Source organism: Kogia breviceps, chromosome X, assembly GCF_026419965.1.
Source record: "Kogia breviceps isolate mKogBre1 chromosome X, mKogBre1 haplotype 1, whole genome shotgun sequence".
Lineage (NCBI taxonomy): Eukaryota > Metazoa > Chordata > Mammalia > Artiodactyla > Physeteridae > Kogia > Kogia breviceps.
In genome coordinates, this window is record NC_081330.1 from 93,619,466 (window position 1) to 93,631,422 (window position 11,957).

At 54.9% G+C, this 11,957-nt stretch overlaps 1 protein-coding gene across 7 annotated transcripts; it reads right to left on the bottom strand.

Moving 5' to 3' along the window:
- Positions 1 to 154: 154 nt before the first annotated feature.
- Positions 155 to 11,274, bottom strand: CDK16 (cyclin dependent kinase 16). Of its 7 annotated transcripts, none has more exons than XM_067024149.1 (16): positions 10,865 to 11,265; positions 5,812 to 6,019; positions 5,073 to 5,206; positions 4,846 to 4,971; positions 4,704 to 4,760; positions 4,491 to 4,605; positions 3,706 to 3,800; positions 3,545 to 3,607; positions 3,168 to 3,291; positions 2,844 to 2,964; positions 2,637 to 2,734; positions 2,447 to 2,552; positions 2,323 to 2,365; positions 2,083 to 2,173; positions 848 to 925; positions 155 to 452 (listed from the first exon to the last, which is right to left on the bottom strand). In XM_067024149.1, exons 1-16 carry the CDS (start codon positions 10,874 to 10,876, stop codon positions 412 to 414), a joined length of 1,512 nt encoding a protein of 503 aa, XP_066880250.1. In that variant the 5' UTR covers positions 10,877 to 11,265; the 3' UTR covers positions 155 to 411. The 7 variants fall into 7 exon arrangements, with proteins under 7 accessions (XP_066880250.1, XP_066880249.1, XP_066880252.1 ...); XM_067024148.1 differs by having other exon boundaries at positions 2,323 to 2,386; positions 10,865 to 11,264; XM_067024151.1 differs by lacking the exon at positions 10,865 to 11,265 and adding an exon at positions 10,427 to 10,503.
- Between the last annotated feature and the right edge of the window lie 683 nt (positions 11,275 to 11,957).

The window sequence follows — 11,957 nt, forward strand, 5'->3', positions numbered from 1 at the left end:
TAGCTGACCCCAGGGTCTGGTGATGGTCAGGGTTTTGAATAGGGGTTGTGTCCCTGCCATGGAAAGGCTGGGAGCGGGGCTTCATTGCACAAAATACCGTGGGAGGGCCACACAGTGGGTGCGGCCCAGCCAGCCTGTATACAGAGATATTGCATTTAAAAAATGAAAACCTCATTTAAAATAATTAAAAAACAACAGTGAATGAAACAAACAAAAAGAAAAAGGCCCACACAACATGAGGCAGGTGGGGCAGGCAGGAAAGCAGACAGGGGAGCCTCAGACCCAAGGCATCACCGTGTCTTGTCTGAGTCGAGATCCCCAGCCTGGGCTAGCTCCAGACCCCTGGCTTGCCGTGGGGGTAGTGGTCCTGCGGAGTTGGGGGGTATGATGGGGAGGGGTATAGGCCTGGCCTCAGCGTGGGAGGCTGGCACGGCCATGCTGTCCGCCGGCAACTACCGAGACAGAGAGAGACACACAGACAGACAGATCAGGCGAAGGAGCGATGAGAACTTTGTTAGCACCCAGCAGACAGGCCAATGGGTGGGCCAACAGGCCAATGGTCAGGTGTTCAGACAGGCAGCAGGGGACATGTGGGCAGGCGAGCATGAGTCAGGCAGGTAGGCAGGCAGCAAGCAGGGAGGATGATGCAGTTGGGGGCTGCCCTGTGAGGGGTATGGCATCCCTCCAGCTGCTGCCTGCTGGGGCCTCGGTCTGTGGCTTAGAACTCGGTGTCCACCACTCGGAAAGCTGGCCTGCCTGCAGGGGAAAGCAGAGCAGATGGCTGTTGGTGAGCAAGCAGGTAGGTGGACGGGGCAGGGAAGAGGGTGAGGGCCACATGTACACTTACCTGAGTCAGGCATTGATGAAGACCGAATGCTGGCCTCCTTTTGTAGCTGGATCTCCTTTAGTGCAAATATGGAAGTAGCTGTGGGTGGAGGAGAGACAGGAGTGGGGCATGACCCATGAGGCCACCTAGGACCACCTCCCATGTGGCCCCATCAGGGAAATTAGAAAAAGTTGCCTTTTCTTTGAGAGCCTAGACTTTCTTCCGTCAAATAATCCCACACACAAACCAGCTACAACCAGGGAAAATGGAATATAGACTATTACATGACACCAAGAAATCATTAACTTTGTTTCTTCCGTCAAATAATCCCACACACAAACCAGCTACAACCAGGGAAAATGGAATATAGACTATTACATGACACCAAGAAATCATTAACTTTGTCAAGTGCGACAGTGATATTGCGATTACCACCTGTAAAGTCTAGACAATGGATGGTGTTTGGAATTTGATTGAGATTAATCCAATCAAATTTTAGCGTGATAATGGTATTATTGTTACACTTAAGAAAATATTTTAGAGATACATGCTGAAATTGTTTATAGATGAATGATGTATCTGGGACTTGATTCAAAATAATCAGAGTGATTATAGATAAAACCAGACTGGCCATGAGTTGATCACTTGTTGGAGTCCCTGGGGACTCATCATATTATTTGGTCTAATATATAAATATATCTAACTTTAAAATGTCCGTATTAAAAAGTTTTTAAAAGTCAGACATAACAGAACACGCCACGTGACTGCATTTCTGTAGGGTACAAGGAAAGGGAAAACATATCTATGCTTTAGAAGTCACACTAGTGGCCACTCTTAGAGGGGATGCCAGGAATAACTGAAGGAGAAAAGAGGGCACTTTAGGGGAGCTTCTCACATCCTATTTCTCAACCTGTATGCCGGTTACACGGGTGTTTAGTTTGTAAAAATTCATTGTGCTATATACTTATGGTCTGTCATTTCTCAGTGTCTATTTCACAACATTTACTTTTTTTTAAAAGGTAAACTGATGTTCCATCGGTTTTTATGTACGTTTGAGAATTTCTAGGAACTGAAAACTAAAAAACTCTTCTGTAATAAACAACACATCACACACGTGAACAAGGGCATACCCCCCACCCCACCACACCCCACCCGAGGTGGCAGAGCCAGAGCCCAACATAACCTGCCCAGCTATCTGCAGCAGTCCTGTTCCCCAAAGCCCCCCACCAGCCGGTCCATTCCCCAGCTCCACTCACTGTCAGGAAGTTTGTGGATCCGTTCCCCCAGACTGAGGAAGAATGGATGTTTCATGGCATCTTCTGCGGAGATCCGATTGCGACCTTCAAACTGAGTGTGTGTTGGGATGGGGGAGTATTGACACTTTCAACAAGTAGGCTTCTCTTCCTCCCCGCCCCAGACCCTGCCCCTGTAGCTCCCTGTTTCCCCACACCTGGAATCCGCTAGGCCCCAAGGCTGGCCCAGGAAGATGGTCTCACCTGCAGCAGCTTGGTGAGGAGGTCAGCCCCGTCGCTGTCAAGTCTACCACAAGGACAAGGGGACCTGTTTTAAACTCAGTTTGGGTACTCTGGTCCCTAACACCCACCCACCCACCAGCCTCACCGGGGTGCATGGCTCAAAAGGGCCTCGGCTCGGTACTTGGGGTAGTTGTATGTCTTAAACTCTTCATTGGACAGGATGCCGGGCCATGTCTCCTCAGTTGGGGTTCCTGGCGGGGAAGTAGAGTTATCCTAAACATCTCACAGGGCCTCCCTGCATGTCCCCACAGCTCCTAGGGCTCATGCCTCCTCACCCAAGATGCGGAAGATGAAGTGCAGTTGTTCCTCCACCGTGGAGCCCGGGAAGAGGGGCCGGCCTGTGGCCATCTCATAGAAGATGCAGCCCACACCCCTGGGCAGGGAGGGCACAGTGAATACGGAGGTAGCTGGCTGGTTGGCTGTTGTGACCAAGCCAGCCCCCTTCACCACATGACCCCTGCCATACTTCGACCTGTCCTCACCACATGTCAATCTGAGTGGAGTAGTCCGTGGACCCGAGCAGGATGTCGGGGGGCCGGTACCACAGTGTTACCACCTCATTGGAGTAGGTCTTCGTCGGAATTGACTTGGCCCGGGCTAGGCCTGGTAGGTGGAGAGAAGGGGCAGCTGGGATTGAGGAGGTTGTGGGCAGTCTGGGGGAGAATGCAGTTAGGACTGAGGGCATCCTAAGCAAAGCCTGGAGGGGCTAAAGGGGAAGGGACTGAGACTAGGTGGTTGTGGGGAAGTAGGAGGCTGGGAGAATAAGGCTGGGGGATCACTGGGAAGAAGGCAGAGGCCAGGGGTACCAAAGTCAGCCAGCTTGAGCTCTCCTCTCTCATTGATGAGCAGGTTCTGGGGCTTGAGGTCTCGGTGTAGCACCTTCTGCCGGTGGCAGTAGGCCAGGCCACGGAGCAGCTGGAACAGGAACAGCTGGGGACCCAGGAACGGCAGGCAGAGGTCAAAGAGTATCCAGCAGCCTGACCCCCAGCAGGCACTGCTCCCCCTCCCAAAGACAGGCACTGAGCCCAGAGCCTTGTCTCACAAAAGAGGATAGGGTCCCAATGCCCTCCAAGGGCTCCCAGCAAAAAAGCCAAACGGGAAAAGTCTGTTTCTGGGAGATTTGTGGGGTGGAGTGGGTGAGTGGGGGGCCCCCTTGTGCCCCTGCTTCCTGCCCCACACCCACTTTCACGTTGTGCATGTTGATGATGTTCCCACAGTCATCCAGGTACTGCTTCAGGTCCTTGTCCTGAGGAAAGAAGAGCAGGTAGAGGAAAGAGGGTCACATCCTGTGGCTCTTGGCCATCTCCCCACCTCCCCCCGGGACCCACTGCCACCCAACCTTACCAGGTACTCAAAGACAAGGGTAAGGGACTTCTCCGTGTGAATAATGTCATGTAGCGTGACGATGTTGGCGTGTTTGAGGTCCTTGAGCAGGGACACTGCAAGAAGCAGGGGGGTGGGACAGGGGAAGAGTCAGGGCCCACCCACAGAACAGAGGCAAGGAGGAGGACTAGACCGGGTCAAGCCCAGGTGGCTTGGGGTGGTGGCTCACAGCCACCGGCTCTAACCCACCTGATACCAGGAAGAAGGTGTGTCCCCAAGTTCCAGATGTGGAAACTAAGGCTCAGAGAAGAGTACAGAGCAAGAACCTGGGATTGCAGCCCCAGGCTAATGTGACACTAGATTTTCACAACCAGTTTTTGGTTTCTGGAAAGCGCCCTTGCTCCAGTCCTCAGTACACAGACCTGCAGCTTTGTGTGAAAATGAGTTTGCACACTCAATTACTATGCAATTCAGATTCATTCCATGTGAAATTCTGACTAGAAACTATTGTTGTCAAGTAAACTGGTGAGCACTTTCAGGGATATTCTCAGAACCAAAGCAAGCACCTTGCTTTACAATTCACCTGCCTCTTCTCTACACAGGAAGATTCCTGGTTACCCTGATTTATTATCTGGATATGTGGGTGATGGGCACTTTCTCATGAAGCCCAGAACATCAGGAAGGAAGTCCCAGAACCCCTCGTCCCTGTCCTCACTATGGGTGTGTGTGTGCGTGTGTGTGTGTGTGCACGTGCACACCATGGGGAGAGCCCGGGAAGCCTGGGGCAGATCGGATGGGGCCTGTACCTTCCCGGATGGCGGTGCAGGGTGCCCCCTCTTCGTGTTCCAGTCTGATCTCTTTGAGTGCCACGAGGTTGTCTGTGAGCTTGCTTTTGCCTTTGTAGACGGTGGCATAGGTACCCTGGAATGTGAGGAAGAGTGACAGGAGACGAGCTATGAAGCTGCAGGGAGTTCCCACTGACCCCCAGCCCTACCATGGGCATCCTGGCTGTCTCTCACCTCTCCCAGCTTGTCCAGCTTGATGTAGGTCTCCAGTTTCCCAAAGCCAATCTCAGACTGTGGGGCAAAGGAGGCAGGCTGAAGTAAGCTCAGGGGAAGGGACTGGGAGGAGGAAGAGGAGACAGGAAGAGAAGATGCTCACCAGGCTGACACGGCGGAGGCGGCGGCTGAGGGGCTTGTCGAAGATGGGGCTATTGAGGGTCAGCTTCTCAAGGTAGCCCTCGGGCAGCCGGATGTCGGCTGGTAGTGATAGGCGCTTGTTGATGTCCTGGCAGGCAAGATGGGGGAGAAATAGGACCATGAGCTCCAACTCCCCAGGTCCGACCCTCTTTTCCAGCCCCGCCACTGCCCGGACAGGGGGTTCAGCACCTCAGTGGAGATCTTGCGTGGGGGATGGTTGCGCATGCGCACCCTCACTGGTGACTGCACCTCATCCGAGGACGTGGCTGAAGCCTGGTCACTTTCCCCGTCAGACCCCATCTTCAAGTCCTCGTGTACAATCTCTGGTAGTGGGGACAGGGGGAGGGCAGGCCGGGTGGGCTCAGAAGCCCCAGGACAAATCCCCCCACCCTCCCGTAACACATTCCCTCATCACACACGTATGCACATGGCCCCCTGAGCAGCCTGGAGTCCCTCAGGGAGAGGGTGGGAAAGCCCAGGGAGGTTCACACAGGTCAAGACAGGTTGAACTGGGAGGGCAATAGTCACCTAGTGGAGCACCCCGCGTCAGCGGCGAGCTGAAACTGCGGCTGACCCAGAGCCAGTGGGCAGGCAGCAGCAGAAGTAGCCAAATGCCCTGGCAAGGCAGGCCCAGGGCAAGCAGGTGCCAGGAGGCCTGAGGGGCTGTGACAGAGTGCAGGAGAAGGGCAGAGGGAGGCTTGGGGCAGCTGTGGCAGGCGGGGCACCCTTCCTCCCCGCCAAGGCCTGGGCACAGAGCCGAGGAAAGGGACACAGATGGGCAACAGAGAGAGGGTGTGGACAGAGGATGGCAGAGAAGAGGGAGAAAATGGAGAAAGGAAAATGAAAATAACGCAAGTTTAAGAGGAACTCAGTTGGAAGGCAGCACCCCTGGGACCAGTCTGGGAGTGGGAATGGTCAGTGGACCCACCTGGTGCAGAGCTGAGTGGGCCCCGTCCAGAGCGAGGTTCCCCAGGGACAGCACGTGTGGGGCCCTCTCCAAGGTCACTGCCGCCGCCACCGCCACTCTCATCCAGGCCTATCTGTTCGGGGGCACCATTGGTCTTATCTACACCTCGGCCCCCTCGGAGTGTCATTGACAGCTGCCGTTTGATCTTCTTCATCCGATCCATGGCGACCTGTGCAGGGGTTATGGATGTGAATAGGTCCCACATTAGCATCTGCCTGACACCCATGGGCCCCCTAAAACCCATGACAACCCAGTGAGGTGCACTGACATGAACCTGTGTCAGTGCCCACCCAACCACTGTGGAGTCCTGGGACCACTCAGGATTCCTGGAAACCTGGCATGGATGGAGACCCTTGTCAGTGCCTGCCACCTACGATGACCAGCCCCAGGGCACCCTGCTCCTAAGGAGCCCACCTGGGTACTGAGGCTTGGGTGGCTGGCTGAGGGAAAGGGCCCAACTGGTGGCATGTTGGCCTCTATGGGGGCACCCTCACTGTGGGAGTAGAGGGCTCCACAGCAGGCATTCTCGGGTGCAGCAGCACTGATGGACCCAGCCATTGGTGTAGCGGGGGGCTCGCCCAGGACGCAGGAACCACTGACACAGCCCCGGGCACGCTGTGTCAGAATGGCATGTTCCGCTGGCACCAGCCCAAATCACCCCCAACTGCCAAGGCGGAATGCTCCCCGTGACCACAAGGACCCTCCCGCCTCCCCCAGCAGCCATGGTCAAGGTGGCTAGAGGATTACCCCACTGGGTTACCCAGGTGAGGGGTGCAGGGAGAGGGAGGGGGAGTCCTGCCCAGACCCAACCACTGGGTGGGGTTGCAGGGGGATCTAAGTCTACCATCTGTCCTGAGAGCTGCTGGAAAGGTTCCATCAGGTTGAACCCAGATTTTACCAGATTTTTACAAGCCAGGTCACATTTCTCCTTTACTTGAGAACGTACCACATGTCCCTTATCATCCCAAATAAACGTCTCAGTCCTTAATGTGGCCCACAAGGCCCCCATTCACACCATTACCTCTCTGGCCTCACCACCCCCTCATTGCTAGTTGCTGTTCTGCAACTGCACCCAAAAGTCCCACCTCAGGGCCTTTGCAGAGGCTGTTCCTGGTACTTAGAAGACCCTTCCCCTAGATTTCAAATAGCTCACTCCCTCATCCCCTTCAGGCCACTGCTCAAATATCACCTTTTTCACAGATAACCATGAATGACCCTATTTAAAATCGCAACCATTCTGAGCCCCCTCACCTTGCCAATTACCCCCCCCCCAGCACTTATCACCTCCTCAGAAATGACACCATCTAGTTATTGGTTTCTTTGTTCTTTACTGTCTCCTCACCACCATAACTAGAAGATCAGCTCCGCCAGGGTAGATTTATGTCTGTTTAGGTCACGGCTGTATCCTGAGGACCTGGAACAGTGACTGACACAGAGTAGATGCTCAAAAAGTGCTTATAGCAGAAATTAATGAAGCAGGGGGCTAAGGGCCAAGGACCAACATCTGTCAGGGTGAGCAGGGTGAGTCCCTGCTACTCATGAACAACCCCAGACAAGGTGGCCCAGGGACACTAGTATCAGCAAGAAGATGGGGCTGCTAGAGGGAATGGGGCCACCAAAAGGCTTAGGCCGGCCTTCTTCTACTTCCTCCTGGGCTCTAGGCCAGCAAGGAGGGGGGAAGACCTGGCCCAGGAACCATCTGGACTCACAGCAGGGCCTAAGATGGCCCTGGGCCCAAGGGAAGTGGAGCTAGATAGGAGGTTGAGGATGAAGCTGGGGCTGGATTCGAAAGAGAGAAGTGGGTCATCTGTTACCTTGAAATCAGGTGCTTACCCTAGCGGTCCCCATACCCCACTTCTGCCTGCCTGAGCTCATCACCCCCAGAAGGGGTAGAGGGGCCAGCCTATCAGAAAGACCCAGTAAAGAGGATGAAGTCCATCCAAAGAACCCAAGATAACAATAACAAAAAAAATCCTGACCCAGGAGGCTGAACACTGGACCTGAGGCTGAGGAAGGTGAAGCATGGCCAGCCCCCAAAGACTGTTTTCCATACATCCATAAGGCATGGATACCCAGCCGCTTTGCCTGTTGTGGCAGGGAATGGGGGACCTGGGGGGGACTGTAAGTAGAGCTGGACAGAGGATGAGGAAGGAACCCGAAGGAGCCATGGGTCTATGACCTCTAAGTGGTAACCGCAAGGGCTGGACATATTCCAGAGTTCAGTTTTGGGGGGATTTTAGGAAGATGGGGTACAAAATCTGTGTATCGTGCAGCGCCCCCAGGAGGGGGACCCTGGACAGGGCCCTGTGAACTGAGACACTTGAACATTAATCTGCAGTAAAACTTTTAAATATCATTTCAGTTTTCTGAGATTTTTAGGTTTTAGAATACTGAAGGAGCAAGAAACTGGATACACAACCCCACTCAGAAAAGGGCACATGTCCGTCTTGACCCCCTGAGGGGATGCTTCCATCCTCAGAATACTTCCACACCCAAGGATACTCACCACCTCACATCACACTCTACTAACTCCCATAGGAACGTACCACCCTCATTCTGTTCAGGCACATCTCATAAGCACACACTGGACTCTCACAGTGTCCTGCTTCCTTCAGTACACACTGGACCCTCAAGAAGGCTTCTCTGCATTGTAACTGCCATCGGCACCGCAATTTCCCTGTTTATTTCTAACCCCCATCAGCACACAAAGCCTCAACAGAGCACTAAGCTCTGTTAGCACACCACTGGCCCCTCTAGGTTAACTCTTAGCACCACATGCTGCCTGTTATCTTCTCCACAGCACTCACTGTTCCCCCATCATGATTCTGATCCCTATTAACATGCACCTGGGACCCTCTACAGCAGTAGAGGGTAACCCACGTTAGCACTCACTGGACCTTCACACTACCCTGAATCTCATGAACACAAAGTGTATCTTGCAGATTCCTGACCTGTTTTTGCCCACACCCAGATCCCTCCACAGCTATGATCACCAACACATATTCTGGCCCTCCCACTACCCTGTCCCCCCATATCCCATCAGCACAGGCTGGACCTTCACTTCACCCTGACCCCTATAAGCACACACTGGGCCTCACAGTGCCTCCCCATTACCACACCCTGAGCCTGTACTCAGCCCTAGTCCCCAGGGACACACAAACACGCTGTTCTATAATGGCCTGACCCTCATTAGCGCACACAGATCTTCATTCAGCCCAGAACCCCATTAACACACTTCAGCCCTCCATGGTGCTAATCCACTTTAGCACAACTATACCGTCATGTTCCTGTCCTTTATTTCTCTTTGCTTCAACTCCTCCACAGCTATAACCCCTGTCGGTTGACAACTGGATCCCTTCACAGCCCTGAGCTTTCTTATTGTACACAAGATCCCCTCCACAGCTCTAACCTCCAATAGCACTTCCTGGAACCTCAACACAGCTCAGTCCCCCAAGAACACACTGTCTTCAGAATGTTCAGACGCTCATTAGCATATTCTAGACCTCATAGTGCTCTGATTATCCCCCCATTGGCACACATTTAAGCGCCTCCATGACTCTAAATCCATCCACATTAGTAGTCACTAGAACTTCATATATTACCCTGCTCCTTCTTAGGGTGTCCTAGAGTCTCACATCCCTTGACCTCATGGACCCACACACACTGATCTCACACCATCTTGATCCTTAATACACTGAACCTCTTACAGTGCTTAGGTACTTCCCTCACCGCCAACCCCCCCACACACATATCCACAACTCTGATACCCATTAGCACAGGCTCAGGTCTTCCACTACCCTGCCCCCATTAGCACATATTGGGCCTCACACTACCCACACCTTTATTATCATATGCACATACCCTCGAGAGCTATGACCCCCATTAGTACCCTCTCAACACTGGAGTTCTTCCACTACCCTGTCCTCCATGAGCACACTCTGGACCCTCACACCCCACAGTCCGTCATGGACAAATACATAATATTAACACCATCCTGACACCCCCTTACCACACACAGGGCCTCAGAACCCCGATCCTACTGGCACACCTTCTGGTACCTCTACCACCTTATCCCCCAGCAACACACACGGGGCCCTTCTACAGCTATAACCCCATTTGCATATCTCAGCACTCCTCCGACGTCCTCTCCCTTGTTATACATCCTCAGGTCCCTCCATCGCCCTGCACCGCCCCTCCGTTAGCACACACTGGGCCTCAAAACCTTAAACAGCGGTAAGACTTATTACCACATGCTCCGACCCCTCCACAGCTCAGGCCCCCGTTAGCAAACCTCGAGTCTTTCACCACTCTGCCACCCATTTACACACCCTCTGGTCCTTCGATTACCCTGCTCCCCATTAGCACCCACAGTACTTCCCATCCCCAGCTCCCAGACCAGGCCCAGGGCGGGGCCAAGGTCAGGGAGGCCCCAAATGACCCCCGGCCCGGCGCATTCTGGGAAACTCGCTGGGGGAGGGGGCACATGCCAGCAGTGCAGCCCGGCAACGCCCGGGGTCTGGGTTGGTTCTGTAGGAGGAAAGGCAGCCCCCACCCCACGCCTCGTGGACGCGCTCACCGGCGGGGGCGCGCGAGCAACCTCAACGCCGCGGGACCGGCGCGGCGGCGCCTGGGGCGGCGGCCCGGGCTGAGGCCGCGCGACCTCCTTCTCCTCCTGTTCGCCGCAGGCGCCCGTCCCAGTAGTCTTCGGCCATGGCTGCTGGGCCCGGGCCGCCGCCGGCTGAGGAGGAGGAGGCGGCGGCGGCGGCGGTGGCTGAGGCGGAGGCGGCGTCCCGCTCAGCCGGCCATGAGCTTGGCCGCTGCGGGCGATGCCCCTGGGCTCGCTGGCGCCGGCTAGAGTACGAGAGCTCACGGCTCGCGGTTCAGAGCCGACTGCTCGCGGAGACGCGGCGGATCCCAGAGCCGAACAGCGAACGGCCCAACCGCTGCGCGCGCCGCGCGCCGCGCATGCGCACGCACGCGCTAGAAAGGGTGAAGTGGTGAGGAGGGGACTCACCTCGGACTGCATGTACCAAAAGACCCGTCCGCAGCGGGAGGGGGCGCGGCCATTGCGCGCCCACTGGGGAATGTGGCGCCGGCCCTGGAATGGCGCCAGGGGGGAAGTGTAGAGGTTATTTAGTACTCAGTTCCGATCTTGCTAGAAGTTTGCTAACGCTGAAGTGGGCAGCAGCCAGTGACCAGCGTGCCGGTCACCACTCGGTCCCCCTACTCCGTTTCACTTGGTACATCCCCATGATTAGCAAACGGGACTTTTGGAAGGAGGAAAAAGATGAGGCAGTCAGTCCTAGTCCCTTGAGGTGCCTCTGGAGGCAGGGACTTTAAAGGTTCGCGAGAAGATGACTTTTCTAGGAGAAGCGGCCTGGAGAATCACTGGCCTCTACCACCTTAGATACGACAGTCTAGCCCCCCCCAGCTGCTCCTCCCCGAACGCGAGCTCATTCCCACTGTGAATGTGTGCGGCCCCGCCCTTTGAGATTGTCGCCCATCCAATCGGATTTGCTCCCTGGGGTGAGGCAGAGCAAGAATAAAGGGCGTGGCCTGGCTGGAGAGGCGTGATTTCCTTGGCCCGGCCACGCCTCTGCCAGGTTTTCATTGGTTCCACCGTCGAGGGGGCGGGGCCTCCTTTTTGTTCTTTTAACCATGGGTCGAATGCCTCGCAAGGTGATTGGTCAAAAGATCGTTCAATCGAATTTCGCCCCGCTTTTAACCCCTCCCATCCCCATCAGCGAAGCCCACGGGGTGGAGCCTAGGCTGAAGGCAAAGACGGACCTTTACAGGGGCGAGTGCATTACTACGCATACTTGGGATTTGGGGTTGGAAGTGGGGTTCTTTTCCGCCTCACGCGAGGATTTGCACCCTAAATTGGGTTTTACTGTCACCTCTCAACTACCTCTTCTGGCCCGCCGGAGCCCCGCCCGTGGTTCCCCCGCCCCACCTCCTGGGCTCTCCGGTTTTTCATTTTATTTATTTTATTGGGCGCCTGTTGTGTGTCAAGCACTGACAAACCGACCTAATCCCTCACCCCTCTCTGCCTGCAAAACTCCTACACTGTCACCAAACCCAGTTTAAATGGCAGCAGACTCCGTCCG